The sequence below is a fragment of the Rhinatrema bivittatum genome, chromosome 2 (genome assembly GCF_901001135.1).
Source record: "Rhinatrema bivittatum chromosome 2, aRhiBiv1.1, whole genome shotgun sequence".
Taxonomy (NCBI): Eukaryota; Metazoa; Chordata; class Amphibia; order Gymnophiona; family Rhinatrematidae; genus Rhinatrema; species Rhinatrema bivittatum.
In genome coordinates this window covers 402,725,838-402,752,105 of record NC_042616.1, presented here as the reverse complement: position 1 = coordinate 402,752,105, position 26,268 = coordinate 402,725,838, and the positions used below count along the sequence as shown (strand labels likewise).

Below are 26,268 nucleotides of genomic sequence, written 5' to 3'. Positions count from 1 at the left end.
CCTCCAGCAATGAAGATCCATAACGCGTTTCACGTCTCATTACTGAAACCGCTCATTCTCAACAAATTCAGCACCAAGACACCAGATCCCCCTCGTGTTGATGCAGAAGAAGACATTGAGTACAAAGTTGACGCTATACTTGATGTAAGGGAGGGCTATGTCATGGGATGGCTATGGACCAGAAAATAACTCATGGGAATCTATGGCTAATATATTGGACAAAGAGATGCTGAACCAGTATCATCGATCGCATCCACGGAAACTAAGAACAGGTAGGAGGTCTGGAGGAGGCCCTTTGAAGGGGGGTATCGTTGCGTCCGTCGGACTCAGACGGCTTTGTCCCACATGCCTCACCTCTATTTATGCTTTCTCGACCAGCCTCTGGAGAATAGCATCCATAGCGTCTCCTTGCTGCACCCTCCGGCGTCCCCGAAGTGGCTATGCCATGGCGTCCCGCCATGTTCTACCTGAGGGCCTCCTAGGGCACGCATGCACGTACACCTCATGTCTTTATTGCAGTGTTGGCGTGAACCTTGGGGGCGTCCCCCTCGAGTGACATCACTGCTTCCAACTATTTAGCCTGCCCATTTGCTAACCACCATTGAGTTAGCAAGGATTGGATTCATCCGGTCTAAGTTGCTCTGCCACTTCTCGCTGCTGCTGGAAGCTCTCTACACCCTCCGGGGTTATACTAACTTGGGTACCTGCTCCTTGGGGGCCCTTTGCTTATTTCCAGGTGCCTATCCTGAATCCAGGTACTCGCTCCTCAAGGGCCTGTGTGTCTATCCTGGTGCCTGTTACCAACTCTTCTGCCTGCTGGGAACTCTATCATTACAGCTAAAAGAGAGTGAGTACTAACATCTCCAGTCTGTCCCACCTACAGCTTCTCACTGAATATCTGCATCGGAGCCTTACAGCACCATTGTGGGATGGGTCTCCTCCGCTGAGGATCCCAGACTGTTGCTACAGAAACCTCTCTATTGCCACCTCTGGTAAACTCTACAAGCTGCATAATAAAGTTATTCTCTCTGTGTTTGTGCATCTAAGTCTAGCCTGGTGCTACAGTTCCCCGCGGGGCTCCTGCCCACAGGAGTCACTATCACTGTTGCCCTAAGAATCCACCAAACACCTTGAAAACACAAAATGGGCGTTTTAAAGAGGCAAAGGACCAATCAACTTTGTTGAGAGCGTTAGTTCCACCCCCACTATTAACTGATCTGGTAAAACTCCCCACAGAGGCTCTAGCAATCACACATAGTTCCTAGTTAAACTGCTTAGTTTGTGGTAATGCAAATGTAGTAAATGAAAAACCCTTTGTGCATTTTTAACCAGCAAATTCAGCTACCGTATGGAAGGAAAAGATCACCTGACTAGTCTTCTATTAAGTCCTCCTAATACTTTGCATTGCTTTTTCATAGTCCTCTGCAAGGTCGAAGTTTTGAAATCAACTACAATGGGATCTTTCGTAAGTACTCTTTCACATCATCATTAGCATTGTGAGCACTGCAATCTCACTCTTTTTCTGACGCTTTTGTAGAATCTTTTACTAATGGATAAAATTTAGGAATAAATAGCACTATTGCTGAATATAGTATAGCTGACAATCATACTAAGCTCCTAAGTAATGTTGCGATCCCCCCTGCAGCTGCGCTGCAGGAGGTCTCTTACCTTCCTCCAGAGGCCGCTCTGAGGCCTGGGCCTCGCCTGCGCATCATCCAGGACTTGCTCCAGGGCCTGAGAGGCCTAGCTGCTCCTGAGGCATGCCGGTGGCTTGCAGCCTCAGTGTTTGGACTTCCTGTTGGGCGACGCCCTTCCCTAGGGGCTGGCCCGCAGCTCTCTACCCTAGTTATAGGACCAGCGGTGGGCGGTCCTGGCAAGCCCCTCCCAGGGAGTTGCCTTCTACCTCCGGTATTTAAGGACTTTCTGTTCACTGTGTCTTGGCCTTGGATCTGAGCATTACAGTCGCCTGTAACCTAGCCGATCCAGGTCCTCCATGTTTGATGGCGCCTTGTCCTGTCTCTGCTTGATGTTCCTGATGTCCAGTGTCTCTGCCTTGATGCCTGTCTCTGACCCTGCCTAGATGTTTGTTCCTGTGCCTGCCAGCCGTAAGGGCTTCGGATGTGAGTTTCCCAGCATCGGAGTCCTGTTCGCCTGGGTCTTCCCCGCGCCCTCCTTCTCAGCGTGGTCCGCGACCAGCCTCTCAGGGCTGTGTAGGGCGCGTCTGGGACAGGGTGGTCTGCGACTCAGTCCCATGGGTGGGCTGAGTAGGGCGCCCTGATGGACAGTGCAATGTTCCCGTCCAGCCTTGTCTACAGTGTCTGCTTCAGCCCGTACCCTGATGTCTTCCTCTGCCAGCCGAGGGGGCTTCGGATGTGAGTATCCCAGCATCGGAGTTCCTACTCGCCTGGATCCTTCTAGTGTCTCGCTTCAGCCCTTGTCCTGATGTCTCCGTCTGCTTCAGCCTGCTTCTGCCCTGTCTGATGTTGTCTGTTTAAGGACTCTGTCTGCCCTCGCCTCTGTCCGGCCTGCTGCCCATTGCCGTTCCCTGCGGCAGGTCCGAAAGGGCCGGGAACAGTCGGAGGACCGTTCATTAGTCAACTTCCCCGTGTTGGCTACCATGGGCATGCAGGTCCGGCTGAGGGCCGGACTTCCTGCTTCTGTTCCTGCCTGCCTGGCTCACCATGCCTGCTCAGCTCACCTCCCACGGTGTGGCCTTGGGCTCCTCCTGGGGTCCTGCCGTGGCCCAAGGGCTCACCACCCGCCCGAGACGACCGCGCCCGCGCGCGCTCGTAACAAGTAAAACAATAAATTTGTAAAGGTACAAAAATAATAATACACCCTTTTATATGTTTTTCATATTTTTAACCAGCAAGCTCGGCCATGTAGAAGAAAATGATTGCTTTGCTGGTCCTCTATTGAGTCCTTTTAATTTCCTTCTTCACTTAATCATAGACCTCTATAAGGTCCAAATATTAAAATTGGCTATAGAAGAAGTTTTGTAAGTTCATTTGCATGTCATTCCGTGCTTGCTGAGCACTGCAATCACATTCTTATTCCAGCACTTCTTAAAGATCTATAATATTAAGCATTAAATAAGATCTTGATGGATGTTATCATCATTAAGCATGTATAATCAGTGTTTTGAAGAATGAATTCTATGGGGATGACTAGCTCCATTACAGCAAAAATGTACCGTTATGTATGCTTATGACCAAGCCGGTTAAAAATACAAAATGCATATAAAAGTTTTTATTTTTTATTTTTAAGTCTCTACAAATGTATTGTTTTACCTGGGAGCTTAGTGTGATTGTCAGCTTTAGTATATTCGGTAACATTAGTTCCTCAATTTTATCCATTAGTAAAAGATTCTACAAAAGTGTCAGAAAAAGTGCGAGATTGCAGCGCTCACAATGCTAATGATGACGTGAAAGAGAACTTACAAAAGATCCGTTTATAGTTGATTTCAAAAGTTGGACATTGGAGAGGACTATGAAAAAGCAATGCAAAATATTTGGAGGAATTAATAGAAGACTAGACAAGCGATCTTTTCCTTCTACACGATAGCCAAATTTGCCAGCTAAAAATACACAAAAAGGTTTTTTCTTTACTACATTTGCATTACCACAAACTAAGCGATTTAACTAGAAATTTGAGTGTGATTGCTAGCACATCTGTGATGAGTTTTACCAGATCAGTTAATAGTGGGGGTGGAGCTAGCCCTCTCAAGAAAGTTGATTGGTCCTTAGCCTCTTTAAAACGCTCATTAGCATTAATGGATGCCATCTGACTAATAAGGTGGCATTGTAAAGCAAGTCATGTCACACAAGTAAATATTTGTTTGTATTTTGCTACTATTGTGGGAGAAATATACGTTTAATAATTTTAGTGTATTTACAATTGTTCAGCTCTCTGGCCCCTGAAGCAGGTGCACGGCGCCAAATCATTGATAGTGTCGGGCGGGCTCTACCTGCAAGGAGACACCTATTATTGACATCACTAAAGACAGTCTTTGGATAGTATAAGATAAGTCGGAAATATTGCAGAAACTGACCAAAGAAACATTGAATTGTTCATTTAGGAGAGCTGCCTTGGAATAGTAAACTTTAGCTAGTTCTTTGTCAGAACGGTTGACTGTAAATCACAAGCACTATACTGCAAATATTTATTCACTAATTTAAAGGAAAAATGGTACCTGCTTCTGTTGGAATCCCAACTGTTACCTTGGTGAGATTCCTCACAGAGCTCCCGGACACCAGAGTTTATGTAGCAACACATTAAATCTCTGTAGGTTGTATATTCTTAGTCTAAAACGGGATTTTTTGAGGCACTAGTTCATTTTGGTATATTCAAACTATACCCAGTTAAGTGGTGTAAAATAATGAAACTAAAAATAAATTCTTACGGGCCTGCATGCCCAATCCCCCACCACCTCCCCTGCTAAATCATTTAAACTGTGGGGCATAGCTTCCAAATTCCTGCCCCCCCCCCCCCCCACACACACACACACAAAAGAAAAGATTATTAAACTGTTGCAGGCCCATTGGTTCCAGCAGACTCCCCACCACCACCCCTCCTCAAATTCAGAAATAAACCTCATCTTCTGGGCCCCTTTCTAATCCCCATCCTTCCCCCTCCCACCCAAAATCTCATCACAAACCCTCCCACATCACACCCCAAAAGTCCCCCGGGCTCTGTGAGGACAGTAAACGGTACCAATCCTGGTGCATCCAGTGTTGCTGGGAGGCTTCAAGTCAACACCATTAAAAGCAGCTTTGCTGGTTCAGCTCTAAATGTGTGAAATGCCCTAAAACCTTACATCAGATGCATCCTTCAGAAAACTGGTGAAAACATGGCTATTTGAAGCATTATTTGGCTAAAGTCATGAACCCTATTTAGTCTGCGTATTTATATCTAAATCCTGCCCCACTATATTAAACTCGCTCTCTTCATATACTGCATCTGATGTTCCTGATGTGCTTGTGTAAAATCCTCTGTACCTCCACTGCACTAAATCATTCTGTTCTGCATTAGAAACATCTTCCTCAGGCTCTGTAATATGTTTTGGATTCTGGTTGGAAAAATGTGACTTGCCTTGCCTTAACTGCAAAGCTGATAGCCTACAATGCTATCCTCCTCCAGTTTCAGTTTACGTTTATGGAGTGCCATAAATAGTCTCCTGAAAACCCAATATAACATGCCAAACCTGGTTATACGAAGGATGCCACAAGATGGCACTTTGGTTCATAAAGAGCTGCTGCCCACTTGAAGCTGAAAAATTGAATTTTCCAACAATGATGCTGCTTAAGGAACCATTAGGGAGCAGGACCCAGTTTATGATGTCATAGTTAGCTGGCCCATTCCCTTTGTCATCAAAGAAGATCTCATATCCATCAGTGGTTTTAAAGTGAACCTCCTTAATGTATTGGTTGAGCTACAAAGAGAAACAAATGGTTAGAAAATTCTGTCTCAGTCTAGACCTGAAGCCTTGACAACTACTGCTATTGCTCACTTATTTCAAACTTTTGCCAATTCAGACCCTTTGTATGTCGTTAATCATATATCCAATATAGAGGTAATTTTCAAATGAATTACACGTTAAGGGGCAGATTTTTAATCTTACGCGAGCGGGGTACATTTGTGAGCGCTACCCGGCGCGCACAAATGTACACCCGATTTTATAACATGCGCACCTTGCGCGTGCCAAGCCAAAATCGGAGCGGCCTCGGAGGGAATTTTCCTTTCACTCCCCCACCTTCCCCTCCCTTCCCCTATTTAACTTAGCCTGTCTTATCAATGTCTTACATTTAACTTGCCAATGTTTATGCTTTATCCTATTTTCTTCTGTTGGATCCTTCTTCCAATGTTTGAATGAAGATCTTTTGGCTAAAATAGCTTCTTTCACCTCCCCTTTTAACCATGTCGGTAATCGTTTTGCTTTCTTTCCACCTTTCTTAATGTGTGGAGTACATCTGGACTGTGCTTCTAGAATGGTATTTTTTAACAATGACCATGCCTCTTGCACACTTTTTACTTTTGTAGCTGCTCCTTTCAGATTTTTTCTAACTATTTTTCTCATTTTATCAAAGTTTCCAATTTGAAAGTTTAGCACGAGAGCCGTGGATTTGCTTACTGTCCCCCTTCCAGTCATTAAATCAAATTTGATCATATTATGATCACTATTGCCAAGCGGCCCCAACAGGCTCTCAAAAAATCCTGTTCTTCACTGAAAATTAGATCTAAAATTGCTCCCTCTCTCGTCTGTTCCTGAACCAATTGCTCCATAAAGCTATCAGTTATTCCAACCAGGAACTTTATCTCTCTAGTATGTACCGATGATACATTTACCCAGTCAATATTGGGGTAATTGAAGTCTCCCATTATTACCGCATTACCAATTTGGTTAGCTTCCCTAATTTCTCTTAGTATTTCACTGTCAGTCTCACCATCTTGACCAGGTGGACGTAGTATTCCCTATCACTATAGTCTTCCCCGACACACAAAGGATTTCTACCCATAAAGATTTAATTGTGCATTTAGTCTCATGCAGGATGTTTATCCTGTTGGACTCTATGCTATCCCGGACATGAAGCGCCACACCGCCTCCCAGGTGCTCGTCTGTCATTGCGATATAATTTGTACCCTGGTATAGCACTGTCCCATTGGTTATCCTCCTTCCACCATGTCTCTGAGATACCAATTAAGTCTATGTCATCATTCTCTGCTATACATTCTAATTCTCCCATCTTATTTCTTAGACTTCTGGCATTAGCATGCAAACATTTCAAAGTTTGTTTTTTGTTTGTATTTTCATTCTGCTTTTTAATTGATAGGGATAAGTTAGAATTTTTTACCTCTGGTGAGTTTTTAGTTACAGGCACTTGGACTACTTTTCTTAATATTGGAACCTCACTGTCGGGATGCCCTAATTCTAATGCATCATCAGTATCCTTTGAAGATACCTCTCTTTCCAAACCATGCACTGCTGAGTGACTTTTGTCTTTCCCCTTTGTTCTAGTTTAAAAGCTGCTCTATCTCCTTTTAAAGGTTAGCGCCAGCAGTCTGGTTCCACCCTGGTCAAGGTGGAGCCCATCCCATCAGAAGACACTCCCCGTTTCCCAAAAGGTTCCCTAGTTCCTAACAAAACTGAATCCCTCTTCCTTGTACCATCGTCTCATCCACGCATTGAGACTCCGGAGCTCTGCCTGCCTCTGGTGACCTGTGCTTAGAAGAGGGAGCATTTCAGAGAATGCTACCCTGGAGGTTCTGGATTTAAGTTTTCTAAGAGCCTAAATTTGGCTTCCAGAACCTCCCTCCCACATTTTCCTATGTCATTGGTGCCTACATGTACCATGACAGCCGGCTCCTCCCCAGCACTGTCTAAAATCCTATCTAGGTGACGCGTGAGGTCCGCCACCTTCGCACCAGGTAGGCATGTTACCAGGCAATCCTCATGCCCACCAGCCATACAGCTATCTACATTCCTAATAATCGAATCACCAACTATGACGGCCGACCTAACCCTTCCCTCCTGGGCAGTAGGCCTTGGGGAGATATCCTCAGTACGAAAGGACAGTGCATCACCTGGAGAGCAGGTCCTTTCTACAGGATCCTTTCCTGCTACACCAGGTTGATGCTCTCCAATCATGAGACCTTCTTCCTCCAAGGCAGCACCAGGGATGCCAGTCTGAAGTTGGGACTTGGTTACTAAGTCCCTGAAGGTCTCATCTATATACCACTCTGTCTGCCACAGCTCCTCCAGGTCTGCCACTATAGCCTCCAGAGATCAGACTCAGTCTCTGAGAGCCAGGAGCTCTTTGCATCGCATGCATGTACAACTTCTCACCGGCGGGTAAAAAAAATCATACATGTGACACTCGATGCAAAAGACTGGGAAGCCCCCCTCTTGCTGCTGGACTGCTGCCTTCATCTCAGTTTTGATCAGTTCCTAGTTAAGTTTTAGGTTGGTGTGGGAGTAGGAATGTATCTAACGTCCTTTAAATGTATTACTGAATTCACTATATGTCTGGTAGTGGCCTACAGGGGTCTGATCAAACTCTCAATAAAGATTTTGTTGTTTTTTGGTTTTTTTTGTGAAAGTGGCACCTGCTGAAGGAAAGAATAGTGAACTATCTACAAGCAGCAGAATTGCTGGACCAGAGGCAGAATGGTTTTACCAAGGGAAGGTCCTGTCAGATGAATCTGATAGACTTTTTTGATTGGGTGACTAAGGAATTGGATCGAGGAAGAGCGCTCAATGTCATCTACTTAGATTTTAGCAAAGCTTTTGATACGGACCCGCACAGGAGGCTAGTGGATAAAACGAGAAGCTTTGGAGTGAGTACCAAGTTGGTGGCCTGGATAGCAAACTGGTTGAAGGACAGAAGACAATGTGTGATGGTAAATGGAACTTACTCGGAAGAGAGAGCGGTGATGACCGGAGTGCCGCAAGGGTCGGTCTTGGGAACGGTCCTGTTCTGTTCCGAATGTTACTGTGGATCCTTAGGCCGGCCTGACGGAGAGAATGGAGGGGTGTCTCTGTGAGTGGAATACAGGCCGGGAGGCGGATATCGGGTGAAGCGAAGTGCAGGATCTTCACCCTGGAAGCCCACACTCCCCCAGAAGGAGCCTGTAGGAGTTGGGCCACTGGGACTTAGGAGATCGGAAGGGATGACTTCACCCTGGAAGCCCGAGACTCCCCTGGGAGGAGCCCGGGCCACTGGGGCTTAGGCAAATCGATAAATCCAGTAGGTGATCCGGGGTAGAGGCAGGCGGCAAGCGAGAGGCATCAAGAGCAGGCAAGGGTCAGAGCTGGAGAAGCAATACCTGGACAGGCAGGGAGGGTCTGAACTGGAACAAGGATGGAACCGGGCTGCGGAACCCAGGAACCTGGGCTGGAACGGAAGCAGGAACTGAAGACAGGAATCCAGGAACCAGGACTGGAACGGAATCAGGAACTGAAGACAGAAATCCAGGAACCAGGGCTGGAACTGAAGCAGGAACTGAAGCCAGTGACCAAGAGAGCCAAGCGGACGCCAGGACACACAGCAACTAAGCACCCTGAGGTAACCTCGTTGCAAGGCATCTATCCGGGGCAGGCGCCCGCTTTAAATATCTGCCGGTGTCTGACATCAGGGGAAGGGCCGGGCCGCCGAAGGGCGGGAAAGGCCCTTTCAATTCAGCCCCTTCGCGCGTGCATGTGCGTGCCTAGGAGGGGAGGGGCTACCTTCAGCAAGCCGGTGGCGTCTCCCTCGTGGAGCCGCCGCCGCCAAACAGGCCGTGCTGGCCTGCCCGACCACCGCACTTGCCACCAGTGGCCCAATTCGAGACCTGTGGGAGTATCGTGGGGCTCCCGGGCCCGAACCTAGGAGGAACGAGGTAAGGTCCCAGTCGCGAGTGCCGCGACCGGAGCCGCAACACTGTTCAATATCTTCGTGAGCGACATCGCAGACAGGATAGAAGGTAAGGTTTGTCTATTTGCAGATGATAGTAAGATCTGCAACAGAGTGAACAGACCGGAAGGAATGGAGAGAATGGGACGGGATTTAAGGAAGCTGAAAGAATGGTCGAAGATATGGTAACTGAGATTCAATGCCAAGAAGTGCAGAGTCATGCATATGGGGTGTGGATATCCAAAAGAAATGTATTCGATGGGGGGTGAAAGGCTGATGTGCACGGAGCAGGAGAGAGACATTGGGTGATAGAGTCTAACGATCTGAAGTCGACAAAACAATGTGACAAGGCAATATGTAAAGCCAGAAGAATGCTGGACTGCATAGAGAGAGGAATATCGAGTAAGAAAAGGGAAGTGATTATCCCCTTGTACAGGTCCTTGGTGAGGCCTCTCCTGGAATACTGTGCTCAGTTCTAGAGCCCGTATCTCTGAAGGGACAGAGACAGGATGGAGGCGGTCCAGAGAAGGGCGACCAAAAAGGTGTATGGTCTTCATCGAATGCCTTATGAGGAGAGATTGAAGAATCTAAATATGTATACCCTGGAGGAAAGGAGGAGCAGATACTTGGAAGGTTTTAATGATCCAAAGTCAACGACAAACCTTTTCCATTACAAAAAAATCAGCAGAACCAAAGGTCACAATTTAAAACTCCAGGGAAGAAGACTCAGAACCAATGTCAGGAAGTATTTCTTCACAGAGAGGGTGGTGGATGCCTTGAATGCCCTTCCAGAGGAAGTAGTGAAGACTAAAACTGTGAAGGATTTCAAAGGGGTGAGGGATAAACACTATGGATCCATAAAGTCTCGAGGATGCGAATGAAGAGAAGAGGCATGGGGGGTGACTTGTGGGAATGATGGCTACTTCCTGGTGATTAATACCCTTATTCAATAAACATGCACACAGTTAATGTGATCCAACATTGCCCTATGCTTCAACGGCAAAAGGAAATGTGGGACAAAGGATTTGCATTCACAAATAAGCGTGGGAGTAGCTTGATTGTTGCGGCGGTTACTACCCCGAACCAATTCGGCGCTCAAGGCAGTCACATGCCATGACGTCAAGCGTCGTGACGTCACGCCTTGAGCGCCGAAATCGCACGGGTCTCACAGGCACGCATTCATTCACTGCCGGTGGGGGCTGCCGGAGGCCGCTTTTGCCGCCGGCTCCCTCCGCCTGGATGAATGCACGCCCACCCGCCCGCGGCCTGGATCGAACACGCGCCCACCCGCCCGCCAGCTCCCACCGCCGCCTGGATCCAACGCACGCCCACCGGCTCCTGCCGCCGCCTGGAGGAACGTGCGCCCACCCGCCCGCCGGCTCCCGCCGCCGCCTGGATCCAACGTGTGCCCACCCGCCCGCCGGTTCCCACCGCCGCCTGGATCGAACGTGCGCCCACCCACCCGCCGCCGCCGCCTGGATCCAACACGCGCCCACCTGCCCGCCGGCTCCCACCGCCGCCTCGATGACCGCACGCCTGGGGGATTCGGAAAGTGACAGGAAAGTGACAGGTATTTATACAAACAACTTACGCTGCAATGTTAATATGGAGGTCGTCCATGGTTTTTTACACTTTACTCCCTTTGGTTTTACCCCCATTTTTTACACTTTATTCCCGTTTTAATTTTCGCCCTGCGCCTTGCTTCGGGAGGGGGGGGAACCATCCACTTCCTGGTGCCTGTCATTTCAAATGTCATTTCAAATGACATTTGAAATGACAGGTACCAGCGCACCCAGGATACTGTATAGGCACTGTATTAGCGCCTATACAGTAAAATGAGTTGCGCAGGCCTAACGCTTGGCCTAACGCTTTGCAGACGCGGCATGCATTTGCATGCAATTTGAAGAGAGTATCGAGCGGTAGATGAAGAGAACTGTGCGTGCGGGGAACGAGGGTGCGCCTGGCACTGCCGCACTCTTTCTAACGCGGCATAACTGTATCGACCTGATAGTATGGGAAAACAAATAAGCGTGGTAGTAGCTTGCTTGTTACGGTGGTTACTACCCCAAACCAATATTTCACTTTGAATACATATACAGCGCAGCTCACTGCTTCAACGGCAGGGGGGATGAAGAAAAGAGGATTTATTTTAAGACAACCAACAAGGATTAAATTGCACAGGCTGGGTAAACAAATAAGCTTGGGAGTATCTTGCTTATCGCGGCGGTTACTACCTCTAACCAATAAGGCTTGATACTTCACTTTTATGCAGCTCCAGCACTGCTCTCTCTATATCAATGGCTGGGTGGAAGGAAAATTAGAACCAAAAAGTTACCAATAAGGGTCCTGACTTCAGCGGTCAGAGTAACAGATAAGTATGAGAAAAATAACTGTGAAAGCTTGCTGGGCAGACTGGATGGGCCGTATGGTCTTCTTATGCCGTCACTTCTATGTTTCTATATGTTTCTATGACAGGGGCACTGGCAGAGGAGGTAGAGGATGATGAGCATAGACAACTTGGAAGGGCGAATTCCAAGTTGTCTATGTTGTCTACAGAGAATTCCAAGTTGTCTACAGAGAATGGAACAAACTCAGCTCAAACTCTAAATGGAACAAACTCAGCTCAAACTTATCCCATTTACTATCTCAATTATCACTATGTCTCAACCAAGCCAAAACAGAAATCATTCACATCCACGATGACCATCCCTCCTATCCACTCATGTGCACCCCCTCTGACCACCCAGGAAACTCAATCAACCCGGGAGTGCCACAAATCTCACAAACCTCACTCACGCCGTCCACAAGAAACCTAGGCGTAACAATTGACAGCCAACTCAACTTTAAACGACACATCTCCAATACAATCAAAGATGGATTCTTCAAACTGCAGACACTAAAAAAACTCAAACCCCTTCTCCAAGAGCACGATTTCAGAACAGTCCTCCAATCAATTATCTTGTCAAGACTCGACTACTGCAACTCCCTCCTCCTCGGACTACCAGAAATACACATCAAACCCCTCCAAGTTCTACAGAACGCTGCCGCCAGAATCATCTCTAACAACAAAAAATCCCCTCACATCACACCCACGCTCAAAGAACTCCACTGGCTACCCATTACACAAAGAATCCAGTATAAAACCCTCACCCTCATGCACAAAAAAATAAACAACAACAAAATGGACTGGCTAAACAACGGAATACAACCTTACCCCACTCAAAGAACTCTCAGATCCACCAACACTGGACTCCTAGCCATCCCCAATCTCAAAGCTGCACACCTCAACGTCACCCGCAAACGAGCCATAACAATAGCGGGCCCCACCTTATGGAACACCCTCCCCACCTGTCTCAGAAACGAACCTTCACTGCAAGTCTTCAAAAAACACCTCAAAACATGGCTATTTTTAAAAGCTTTCCCACCCGACACATAACCCGCCCAATCGCACCATCCACTCCATGCCCCCTCCACAAGCATCTCGCCCCACACCTTTCCCTCCCTACACAAGCATCTCCCACCACCCTTTCCCTCCCTATCACTACCTTCCTCCCACACATCCCTTCCTCTCCCCTCCCCCCTCTACACTCCCTGCTCTCCTTACCATAATTTATCCTCATCAACAAGCCATTTATGTACATATGTTATATACTATAGTCTAATGTTCCATGTACTCCTGTTAGTTCTGTTACAACTTGTTATATTTATTACCATGTTATAATGTAAAATATTCTTATATCTATTTAATACCATGTTATAATGTAAAATAGGGCTGTTACCACCCTATTCCTTTAGTTATCTGGAAACCGATGTGATATCTCGATCGAATGTCGGTATACAAAAGAAATAAATAAATGATGTCAGATTGATGGCTCTGAGGATCTTGAGAGAAGATCAGTATGTTGTCCAAGTAAACCACTACACAGCTGTAAAGCAGGTCCCTGAAGACCTCATTCATCATGTTTTTAAATATGGCCGGGACGTTGCAGAGGCCGAAGGGCATGACCAAATACACAAATTGGCCATCGCGGGTTTTAAAAGTGGTCTTCCACTCATCGCCCTGGCGAATCCAAACCAAGTGGTATGCCCCTCTGAGATACAGCTTAGTAAATATTTTGGCCCCTTGGAGCCTATCAAATAGCTCAGAGATCAGTGGCAATGGGTGATATCATGGTGATATCATTGAGGGCACGGTGATATCATTGAGGCCATGGTGATATCATTGAGGCCACGGTTATCTATATGTGGGCGAAGGGAGCTGTGTCCTTCTTACCCACAAAAAAGAACTCGGCCCCGGCAGGAGGCTTAGAAGGCTAGATGAAGCCCTTCACCAGGTTCTCTTGGATATAACTGGACATCGCTTTGGTCTCTGTTAGAGAAAGTGGGTATACCCTTCCTCTGGGGGGTTCGGTGTTGGGCAATAAGTTAATGGTGCAGTCAAAAGAGTGATGAGGAGGTAGTCAGCTGCCTTCTTCGAGAATACATCTTGGTACGAGGAGGACTGCAGGAGTAGGCCCGGAAGAGATGTAGAAGTGGTCAGGCAAGGCATAGGTGTCACAACCTCGAGGCATCTTCCATGACAGGAGTTGCCCCATTGGGACAGTTGCAGGGTACTCCAGTCAAATTGAGGCATGTGTAATTGCAACCAAGGCAGTCCGAGTACCATGGGATGTATAGGCTTGTCTACGACCAAGAAAGAAATCGTCTCCTTGTGCAGTGACCCCGTGTGGAGTTGTATGGGTTGAGTAGAATAAGTGACTTCGCCAGGTAATGGCTCACCATGAATAGAGGATAATAACAGAGGTATTGGTGTCCATATGGTGGGGATTCGTAGGTGCTCTACGAGCTGTCAGAGTAAAAAGTTCCTTCCGGCACCAGAGTCCACCATGCTAAAGTGTGGAATTTGAGAGCGTCGGAATTGATAGACACTGGAAGTGTCAGTTGAGGAGATGGAGAGGTTAGACCTAGGAGGAGTCCTCCGGCGAATCCTAGGTCTGGGAGTTTCCCAGACAGATAGGGCAGGATGGTACCGCATGATCTGGCTGGCTGCAGTACATACAAAGGCCCTGTCTGTTTCAGTGGCATCTCTCCTTAGCAGACAAGTAACTGTGGCCCATTTGCATGGGTTCATCCTCCTTGAGGTTAGGTATGGGAGTAGTCTGGGTAACTGGTGCTGGACAAGAGCGCGAGACTCCTGATGGCATCTTCTTGATCCCCTTAATTTCCTGAGCTCACTCGCGTAGATGATGATCAAGGCAACTGGCTAGGTAGATTAGGAGGTCCAGAAGCTTAGGGAGTTCACGTGCTGCTAATTTGTCCTTGAATCGACTATTCGGTCCTTCCAGGAATATAGCACGCAGGCAACCCAGATCCCAATGTAGCTCAGAGGACAGGGTTTTAAATTCAACCACATATTCAGTCAAAGGTTTAGAACCTTGTTGTAGATGCAGAATCAACAACAGTCTTGCGAGTGGGATAGTCAAATATGGAATGAAATAGACCCAGGAATCCTGTCTAGTCACTGAGAATTGGATCATTTCACTCCCATAGTGGTGATGCCCAGGTCAGGGCTTTCCTGTCCAAGAGGGACAAAATATATGTAGTTTTAGACACTACGGGGCGGATTTTAAAAGGGTTACGCGTGTAATTTACGCACGTAACCCTTAACACCCCCCCCCCAGCGCGCGCAAGCCCTGGACGCGCGAATGTCCCGGGGCTTGCAAAAATGGGCAGGGTGTGGGCAGGGGCTGTGGGCGGGGCCATGTTCGGGGGCGTGGCTGCTGTCCAGGGCGAGCCTGGGGCAAGGCCAAGTGCCCCGACACAGCAGCCTGTGTCGGGGCCAGGCATAACTCCATTGAACAAGGTAGGGGGGGATGTAGGTAGGGCCGGGGGATGGGCTAGATAGGGGAAGAGAGGGAAAGGTGGGGGAGGGGGGGGATCCATAAAAAAGTTCCTTCCAAGGCTGCTCCGATTTCGGAGCGGCCTTGGAGGGAACGGGGAAAGCCATCGGGGCTCCCCTTGGGCTCGGCGTGCACAAGTGTGCACCCCCTTGCATGCGCCGACCCTGGACTTTATAACATGCGCGCGGCAGTGCTTGCATGTTATAAAATCGGGCGTACATTTGTGCTCACCAGGTAGAGCGCACAAATGTACCCCACGTGCGCAAAATTTAAAATTGGCCCCTATGTCTGGGAAGTAGGCAGGCTGTAATGAGAAGTGCATACAGCACTGATTCAGAAAGCCCCTACATAACAGGGGGTTCACCTGTAAAATGAGTAGGTGCTGGTAAAGGTACAGAGAGTCGAGTGGGCAATGCTTGTGGAATGGAGCTGAGCTTGACAGGCATTGAGGCAAAATCTAGTCAAGAGTTTAGCTGGTTGAGGGCATTGGCCATAGACGCCAACATTTTCTGTTGCTCGTCAATGCATCGGGCCAGGCCAGGATGGCCTGGAGGGCTGAGACCTGAGCAAGGTCCATGGAGTTAGCAATCTGTTATAAACGTGTAGGAATGTGAACCCTGAGCTGAGGTAAGAGGTGACCACGCCCACAGGGAGGAGCTCTTTGGCCCCACCATCGGTAGGCGCGGTCTCAGTACACAGTAGATACGGCAGTCTATAGAGTCTTTAATGAGGAGAAAGAATGGCACAGCCCGCGAAACGAGTAGTGTAGTAACACAGTTCTGAAGCAGAGGTCTCTCCCAGGTGATACCTCCAGATGTGAAGTTCTGGTAGTGGCCCACGGAGTGGGGTATGCCAGAGTTCTAGGGAATTAGCAGCACTTCCAAAGGACGGATCCGGTAGTGGCCCACGGACGGGGTACGCCGAATACTCAGGTAAAGTCTAAAGAGAGTGGTCTTGGTATGACTCCAAGGTAGTGAAACAGTGTAACCCTATGGGCAAGGTATCCAGAGTGGTCCTCGTAAGGGATGACATGATAGTGCCCCACCAACGGGGTAAGCCGTAGACAAATCCCACAATGAGGTTTGGGTAGGAAGAGATGAGCAGAGTGAAGTACTCACACAGTGCGGTTCCATGGAAGCCCGAGGCACCAGGCTGGTAGCAATGCAAGGCAGGATGGCCCTCCGAGGAGCAGAGAGCCAGAGACGAAGAAGAGCCCCCGAGGAGCAAGTACTCAAGACATCTCACGCCAAGTGAAATCAGGAACCAGAAGATCACAAATGGAGCGGATTCAGCAATGAGGACCTCCTTGCTAACTTGTCAGGGTATCGGGCCAGTCAACTTAAGTACAGCAGAGCGATGATGTCATCCGGAGGGGACCCCCCCAAGGTTCCCGCCATGATGTGTACAAGACAGGCTCATGCACACGCAACTAGGTAATCCTGAAGCAAGATGGCAGTCGGCAGCGCCCACTCTGTCCTGGGAATGCAGGATCGATCGGCAGTGACTGGCAGAGGCCACCATTCCTCCAAGAGTAGACAAAGTAGTGAAAAAAGAGGTGAGCATCAGTGGACGCAGCCGTCTGCGACCGACAGGCGTAACACCAAATTACACCAAAATGTTTTTGTTCAAGGCCATGTCCAAAATACATGTATTAAAGAATCTAGGGCTGTCCTGCATTTTTCACATAATTCAGTATCTACCAAATGTGCTCTGTGCACTCTATCAGGTGTAATATAGGCCCTACATAAAAATTTGAAACACATCTCTCTCAAGTAAACATTCCCTGTGAGGCCTCTTATTCTTTTAAAACAACCCAGTAAAGCATCTGCAGATGAAACCGACAAATTCCCTACTCCAGGACGTGGCTAATTTGAGACTTGAATAACTGCTTCTTGAAAAACCTTATACAGTTTTGAGAAACTTTATCTGTTTCCTTTATGAAAAACAATTGTTACACTTTAGAGCCAACAGTCAGGTCAATCCAGTACCGAGCGGTAGGAAGAGCTTCTTTAGTGCCCGGCGCACACGCAGTTGCTGCAGGCACAGTGCAGCTCACCTACCACTCGATCCTGTATGTAAATAGCTTGCAAATGCAAGCTGCGTCTAAGAAGCATCCGTGAAGCGTTAGGCCCGCGCAACCCATTTTACTGTATAGAGCGCCTATACAGTAACCTGGGTGTGCGGGCCTAACGCTTCACGGCCACGCTGGTATCTGTCATTTCAAATGTCATTTGAAATGACATTTGAAATGACAGGTGCCAGGAAGTGGACAGTTCTCCGACGCTCGGGATTCTCAGCCCTCTCCCCTCCTCCCGAAGCAAGCAACCAAAGCGAAAAAAAAAGTTGCAAGAGAGAGAGGGGAGAGGACGGGCAATCCTACGCTCGAGATTGCCAGTCCTCCCTCCCCTCCTCCCGAAGCAGGGCGCGAAAAGCAGCCTTGCTCCGGGAGGAAGGGAGAGAGGACTGGCAGTGTGAAGCGACTTACTTTTTGCAGCCCCCCCTCCGGACATCGGCGAGGATGGGATTACCAGTCCCCCCTCCCCTCCTCCCGAAGCAGGGCGCGAAAAGCAGCCTTGCTCCAGGAGGAGGGGGGAGGGGACTGGCAGTATAAAGTGACTTACTTTTTGCAGCCCCTCTCCGGTCATCGATGAGGACGACCGCGGCTCCCCTCTCCTGCCTCCAGCTGCTCAGGAAGATGGATGCCTGCACGGGCAAAAGCGGCCCCTGTTCGTGCAATTGGGCCGCTCAAAACGTGACGTCACATGCCGTCACGCCAAACGTCGTGACGTCACGCCTTGAGTGGCCCAATTGCACGAACAGGGGCCGCTTTCGCCCGTGCAGGCATCCATCTTCCTGAGCAGCTGGAGGCAGGAGAGGGGAGCCGCGGTCGTCTTCGCCGATGTCCGGAGGGGGGGCTGCAGAAAGTAAGTCACTTCACACTGCCAGTCCTCTCTCCCCTCCTCCCGGAGCAAGGCTGCTTTTCGCGCCCTGCCTCGGGAGGAGGGGAGGGAGGACTGGCAATCCCGAGCGTAGGATTGCCTGTCCTCTCCCCTCTCTCTCTTGCAACTTTTTTTTTCGCTTTTTTTTTTGCTTCGGGAGGAGGGGAGAGGACTGAGGCTGCCCCGGAGACCGGCACCCATGGATGCGGCCATGGCAGGAAAGCGGGGGATGGGGGAAAGTTTGCCGCCTACCCTTACCCCTGCCTCTAACGCAGGGGTAAGGGTAGGCGGTAAGTTAGCAGGTTAAACGCGCGGCAAAATGGCAGGGTAAAATAGCGGTAGTCGGGGCGCGCGTTACTGGATGGTAGGGAATAGCTAATTCGATCGTTTACATGCAATATACATGCCGCGTGCGGAAGGGGTTGCCCGGGGATTTTAGGACGCGGTAGGAGTAGGTTAAAGGGGATTGGGGATCGCAGGAAGTGCTAACGCGGCCGGAAAGTGAGTAGAACGCGGGTTAGGAGCGGGGTAAACGCGGCGCACTTTACTGGATAGACCTGAGTGAGATTAAGATAAGTTCTCTTTAAAAAGCAAACAGAATGCCTTAATTGTAGGTAGCAAAAAAAATCTGCATTACTCAAAGATAACTGCTCTTTTATTTGCTGAAAGGGCTGAATTGTACCATCAATACCCAAAACATGTTGTATATGAGTAATTCCCCAATTTCTCCCGATCAAAAAAGATGTTTACATTATCTCCCACTGGAAAGTCCTTGTTACCCTGAATATAAACAAGAGGAGAGATCTCCGAACTTCCGCCCCCCCAAACTCTCATAACTTTTTTCCATAACCATGGGAGCTATCAAAACACTATCTCGCACACCCATCAACAGTTTGTTGCTGCTGCATGTAACACATCACATAAAGTAAATTCATACACAAATTAGATTACACAGAGGTGGGAAGCAGCCAGTCTCACAGAATTCTAGCCAAGCAGCTTCATCATATCATTTGACATTTGGAAGGCCTAGGATCCCCTTTTCCTGTTCTTGTTTCAACCAATGTAATGGAATTATAGGTTTAGATTCCTTTCACAAACAATCAAGATTAATATATCCAGTTTTTTAATATCTCTATTTAAAACTTGAATTGGAAGGACTTAAAGAACGTAAAGCCATCTGGGAAATGCAGCCATCTTACACAGACTAATACAACTAATAAAAAAAATTAAAAAAATTAAAAAAGGACTTAAAGAACGTAAAGCCATCTGGGAAATGCAGCCATCTTACACAGACTAATACAACTAATAAAAAAAATAAAAAATAAAAAACTAATAAAAAAAATAAAAAAAAAAGCTTTCCCGGACACCGATTAATTCTATTCAGCCAGATTCTACCACTTCCACATGTAAAAATGTTATTACTAATGTAAATACCTATACCTAATGTTATTCTCTCCCTTTTCTTCTCTCCTCCCAGTTCTATTACCTTGTTATTTGTAACTGCTTCCTTCTACACAAATAGGTTATTGAATTGTTCACTGTACACCCCTGTTATATGTAAACCGGCATGATGTGTTTGCAACATGAATGCCGGTATATAAAAATTTTAAATAAATAAATAAATAAACCCACCAGTTTCTACCACTGCTGAAATTTAAGTTTTGAATATTCTAGTAAAGGTGACATATTAATGTTATATAAATGACTCAAGTCCTCAAGTATTTAAATCCCAAATTCTTGAAAATACCCGGAGCCTGCTTAAAAGGAGAATCTTCCTCCCACCAAGTTTGTGTGCATCTTGGAACAGCCAAAACTTCAGATTTTGTTATGTTCAATTTAAACCCTGAGAATTTCCCAGATTGCTCAAAAATACCATTGAAGCGTAGTAATGATGCTTTAGGATTGGATATGAATACCAGCAGGTTATCAGCAAAAGTTGCAATTTTAAAGCACATAGGGGCAGATTTTTAAAATTACGCTTGGGGGGATATATTTGTGCGCGCTACCCGGCGTGCACAAATGTACACCTGATTTTATAACATGCGCGCGCTGCCGCATGTTATAAAATCCGGGGTCGGCGCGTGCAAGGGGGTGCACACATGTGCACATTGCACACACCAAATCCTAGGGGAGGCCCGATGGCTTCCCCGTTCCCTCCAAGGCCGCTCCGAAATAGGAGCGGCCTTGGAGGGAACTTTTTTTTTGTTCCCCCCACCTTTCCCTCCCTTCCTCTATCTAACCCACCCCCCAGCCCTACCTAAATCCTCCTCTACTTCTGGCAGGCCTAACTTGCGCGCTCCACTGTTGGAAACAGGATGCTGGGCTTGATGGCCCCTTGGTCTGACCCAGTATGGCATATCTTATCTTCTTATGTTCTTAAGAAGCCCAGCCAGCAACATTAATAATTACTTTTCTGCTAGATTCCGATAGGGACTGGGTGCTGAGGCAATATTTTAGAAATAAATCGGAATTATTTTGTGGATTTAAAGTATTAATTTTTCCAGATTATGCAAAGGAGACACAGACCAGGAGAAAACAGTTTCTGGAATTAAGAGAGGGGGTGATCCCATTGGGAGCCCAATTCTTTTTAAAGTTTCCCTGTAAATGTCTCTTAAAGTTTCGAGATATATCTTATACTTTCTTTCAACCACTGCAGTTAAAAAAAATTCCTGAATGATAGAATTAATGCCTTGCCAGAGGATGTCTCAGAAATAGCACCTGTGTAATCCCCATTTAAGGGTCAAATTGTTCAACATAATGTAATATTATCCGTCATCAACCTAATGCTTTCTTATTCTTTGAGGTGGTAAATAATAATATTAATTTCCTAATATAAGATGTCTCCTGTGAAGATCCCCCAGCTTATAGAGGGCTAAATAATAGTGAGACAGTTGTACTTTATTTCTCATTATATAATTATATCTCATTAGTGATATAATTGAACTGTATATCACTAATTTTCTTAGAATGTTTACTAATTTTGTAACATTTAAAAAATTTAATAAAGATAAAATAAAAAAAAAAGATTCCTATTTATTTTAAGAACTTCCTGGAAAGCCAGGTTCTATATCTATCAGAAATCTCCAGCTTCTCTGCTTCCTCATTGCAGTTATCTAAATCGGTGCATGATCTGAGATTTCAATTGCTTCTGTGCCTGTTTTGGATACTAGAAAAGACAGATTGAGGTACTAACAAATAATCTACAGGCCGATACAGTACAGTTAACCTGCCCTTGGACGCGCGTTTTCCCTTACACCTTATTCAGCAAGGGACGGAAAACGTGCGTCCAACCCGTGGCACCTAATAGCACCCTCAACATGCAAATGCATGTTCATAGCCCTATTAGGTATACGCTCGCAATACAGAAAGTAAAATGTGCAGCCAAGCCACACATTTTACTTTAAGAAATTAGCGCCTACCCAAAGGTAGGCGCTAGTTTCTGCCGGCACCGGGAAAGTGCACAGAAAAGCAATAAAAACTGCTTTTCTGTGCACCCTCTGACTTAATATAATGGCGATATTAAGTCGGAGGTCCCGAAGAGTAAAAAAAGTAAAAAAGAAAAAAAAAATGTTAAATGGTCCGGCGGCTGTCGGGCCGAAAACCGGATGCTCAATTTTGCCGGCGTCCGGTTTCCGAGCCTGTGGCTGTCAGTGGGCACGAGGACTGACGCCGGCAAAATTGAGCGTCGGCTGTCAAACCCACTGACAGCTGCCGCTCCGGGTCAAAAGGAGGCGCTAGGGACGTGCTAGTGTCCCTAGCGCCTCCTTTTGCCCGTTTCTACCGCACCACCTAATTTAAATACAGAATCGTGCGCACAGGCAAGTGGCCTGTGCGCGCGCTGGCAGAGCGGGCGTTCGTCCACTCTCCCGCGGACTTTACTGAATCGGACCGCTAATTTGGAAAAGGTAGAATGTAGCCTGGAGAGATATGTGTAATCTCTCTCAAAAGGATGGAGTATCCTCCAGGCATCTACTGTTTGCAATTGGTCATTTAATAAAGGGATCCCTTTTCTATGATTCAATTTTTCACTAGATTGACATGCAGATTTATCCATTGTGGGATTAACACGCATTTAAAATCTCCTCCCACAAAAATAACCCCAGGTTCAGAGCACAACAACTTTCCTAAAATTCATGAAAAAAAGGAATGAGTATAGCTGTTTGTTGCATAAAACTATAGTGCGGCCATACAGATCATCTTCCAGAATTAGAAAATGACTGTCCGGATCCTTCATCACCTGCTTTACCATAAAGGCACACGACCTGTGCACCAACAATATAATACCATGTTTCCCCAAAAATAAGACATTCCCCAAAAATAAGACCTAGTAGAGATTTTGCCGAATTCCTAAATATAAGACCTCCCCCGAAAGTAAGCCATACCTTGTAAACAGGGGCAGATTGACCTATCGGGGGATCGGGCTTCCCCCGGGGGGGGGGGGGCCGGTCAATCCTGTGACGTCAATTTTGTTTTTTTTTTTAAATAAAGTTTCCAAGGTATTAGGGGCAGACGCGAGCAGTGGTATCCGGAGGGGAGCCAATGCCCCCGGGCGCAAGGAGGCTCATGCGGCCGCTGAGCCTCCTTGCCCGAAGAAAAAGATTGCGTTCAAACGCGCTGATGCTCTTTCTCCTTCCTGCCTGTGCAGCCCCAGAAGTAAACGTTGCCGGAGCCGCATGGGCAGGAAAGAGGAAGAGCATCAGCGCGTGCAGAAGAGGAGCCGCCGCGGGCTGCTGCGAATCCCAAGTCGCAGCGGCCCAAGAAGAGGAAGAGGCCCGGTAGCAGGTCCGAGGAAGAGGAAGAGGCCGAGAAGTTCAGGGCCGCTGCAGAGCCCATCCTGTGGCGACCCGCGAAGAGGAGGCCCAGAGGTGAGAGAGAGGCTGAGGGTCTGTAGAGGGTGTGTGTTTGTGTGTGTGTATGAGATGAGTTGAGAGACTGGGTGTGGGAGTGAGGATCTGAATGTTTGCAGAGGCAGCATGTGAGAGCCTCTGTGTGTGTGAGAGAGACAGCATGTGACAGTGAGAGACTGTGTGTATGAATGATTGTATGAGAGACAGCATGTGACAGTGAGAGCCTGTGTGTGTGTGTGTGAGAGAGAAATGCATGTGAGAATGAGAACCTGACTGTGTTTGAGGGAAGAAGATGGAAAGAAAAGAAATACGGAAGAAAAAAGGACAATATAAAAGGAATTGGCAAAAAAAATAATAAAGGGAAGGTGGGGGAAAAAAAAGCCTGTGACCAACCGATTAGAAAACTAAGATCAGACAGCAAAGGTAAAAAAATAAATAAATTACTTTTTAGTGATTGGCACATGTAATCTTTGGGAATGTGCAAGAATAGCACTTTCTGTATGCGGATCTCACAATGTACAAGATCAGCATGGAGAAAGTGGAAGCCCACGGGGCCTGCACAGAGGAGGCAGCAGAATGGGCTTCAGTGTCAGTAGCAGCAATCGGCGCCTCCCCAATAGCCATGTGGCAGCAGTGACAATGGCAGCAAGATTACTGACATCTGGGGATGGTGGCAGTACCAGTCGGGGGACCCCTTCCAAGCAGTGTGCAGAGGTTCAAAAGCAGCAGAGTCAGCCCAAGCTGACTACCTTGAATGCTGCACACTCTTACCTCTCTCTGACAGCACACTGGTGGGACATGGCTGACGCAGAGGCAGCCAGGAGCTCAACGGTATTAGACATCCCCTGAAAATAAGGCCTAGTGCATCTTTGGTAGCAAAAATTAATATAAGACACTGTCTTATTTTCGGGGAAACAGGGTATATTGTTTAACAATTTGTCCCTCCCTCAAGTAACTGTTACACAAAATATATATTACAATAAATAAAAAATGCATTATAGTTATTAGAAAAGAATCAGTCAGGAGGGTTTACCTGCCATGGTGGAAATTCCAGTTTTAGATCCCCCCTAAGTTGAAATTTGGCTCTGTATATGTTGTGCAAAGCATGAGCCAGTGCATAGACTGAGGCATAAAGATTGTAAGTGAACTGAAAATTATTCAAATGAAACTGCCAGCGTGAAAGGTTAGACAGCGTCTCCTGTCCTGTGCAGTTGGGTAAATCTGAATGTTTAGTCCCGTACAGGAGCTCACACTGGAATGCATCCCTCCACAGATACTGCAGAAAGGAGGGATCTGGGAATGTGGATGGGTGGAGATTATAGAGGAAATCCTGGAAACCTGGAATTTCTCCTCTATGACTGGCAAATGCTACAGAGCCGTTCAGTGTGGTACAAGATGAAAGTATGCTTGGGGAAGAGATGGCAGCAGAGATGAGCCACACTTTGCCAGTAATCATTTGCCCCCATATTACACACATTAGTAATGCCAGACCATTCCGAGTACTGTACACGATAACCACATTGGCTAGTGACTTATAGACTATGTCAGCAATCTGGTTACGTCTTGTGAACTGCTCAGCTGTTTTAGGTATGACCACAGGTAACATTTCCAGAAAAGCCACACAGTTTCCACTCCTGATAATCTCCCTCTTCAGGTCCTCACTGCCCCTCTGATCACTCCGATCATCTGATGTGAGAATCCCCACCCAGTTCCATCTGAAGTGGTTCAGGAGCTGAATCAGACCCTGGAACTGAGAATAATCATTAGGAACAGTGCGATAAAAGGATGGGAACTCAACCCGGTCATTGAAGAGCTGGTCCAGAGATCCATAACTGATCTGTGATTTAAAAAATATAAAATAAATAAAGCAGCATAAAACACAGGAGCTCTTCTGTTTTCTTACTTTAGCCATAGTCTCAACCAGTTTGTGTGCTGCACACAATATCTTACAAGATCTTACAAGATCTTACGCAAAGTCAGAGACTTGGGCTATATTCTTGATTCCGAGTTGAGCATGAAAGCAACAACAAAGACAATTATAAAGGATGGCTTCTATAAATTAAGAGTACTAAGGAAATTGAAGCCACTGTTGCATTCAAATGATTTCAGAATTGTATTGCAGGCCCTGATATTACCAAAATTAGACTACTGTAATGCGTTACTTTTAGGGGTTCCGACATCAACTATTCGCCCGCTGCAATTGTAGCAGAATGCTGCGGCGCGACTTCTGTCCAATACAAATAGGTGTGATCATGTTTCTCCTGTTTTGATGAAGCTACACTGGTTACCGGTACAGTTTCGCATTCAATACAAGTGTCTTACCTTAATTCATAAAGCCATATACGGAAGCAACACTGAATGGCTTAATGCTTCACTGCGTATTCATATTCCAGCCCGAAACCTAAGATCGTTTGGGCAAGCTTTACTATCAATTCCATCACCTAAGTTAGCTCATTTGGGTTCCATGAGGGAGAGGGCACTGTCCTTGGCGGGATCAAAGATGTGGAATGCCCTACCAGTTGAAATTCGCTTGGAAGAAATATTAACAGTTTTAAGAAGCTGATAAAGACCTGGCTATTTGAAAAGGCTTTTAATCATACCAACTGACTCCATCCTTAGTGCAATATATCTAATGAGGGATGAGAAGGAGAAATTAAAACAGAACGGGTTTAGAAGGAATAAGGCTACAAAGAAGGATAGGAATAAGGGAGGTATAGGCAGGGAAAAGGAAGGGGGAGGAAGATAGAAGGGCTTTTAACTTTTATAATTGTCTTATTAATATTATTACATTTTAAGTGTTTTAACTTTAATGTTGAAGTAACATGTTTTTTAGCCTATTATTTTTAGTAGAAAATAATGTAAAATTTTTAGTGATAAGTTTGTTATATGGATATGTTTTTGAATTTTGCTACTGCAAATTCTATGATTGTTAACCGCCTTGATATTAAATTGAAAGCCGGTATATAAAGTTGAATAAATAAATAAATAAATAGATAAATAAATAAATTTTGTGGTTCAAACCAGCAGACATACTATTAAATCTGGTCACACACCTAAATACAAGAGCTGAACTGGGGAAAATAAGAGCTTCGTTTTCTTCTTTTTGTTAGAGAACTTAGAAGACAAAATTAGTAAAACCATGAAATTACAATGATTGCACCATATGGAAGCAGAGTCCCCAAAGCCTACCACG

General features: G+C 46.6%; 1 protein-coding gene across 1 annotated transcript in view; it reads right to left on the bottom strand.

Moving 5' to 3' along the window:
- Window positions 1-26,268, bottom strand: part of LOC115083302 (vomeronasal type-2 receptor 26-like) — a 174,136-nt gene that overhangs the window by 125,824 nt on the left and 22,044 nt on the right. Inside the window, exon 2 of the mRNA XM_029587106.1 lies at window positions 24,584-24,912. Coding sequence (XP_029442966.1) covers window positions 24,584-24,912 — 329 coding nt within the window. The remainder of the gene's footprint in view (window positions 1-24,583; window positions 24,913-26,268) is intronic.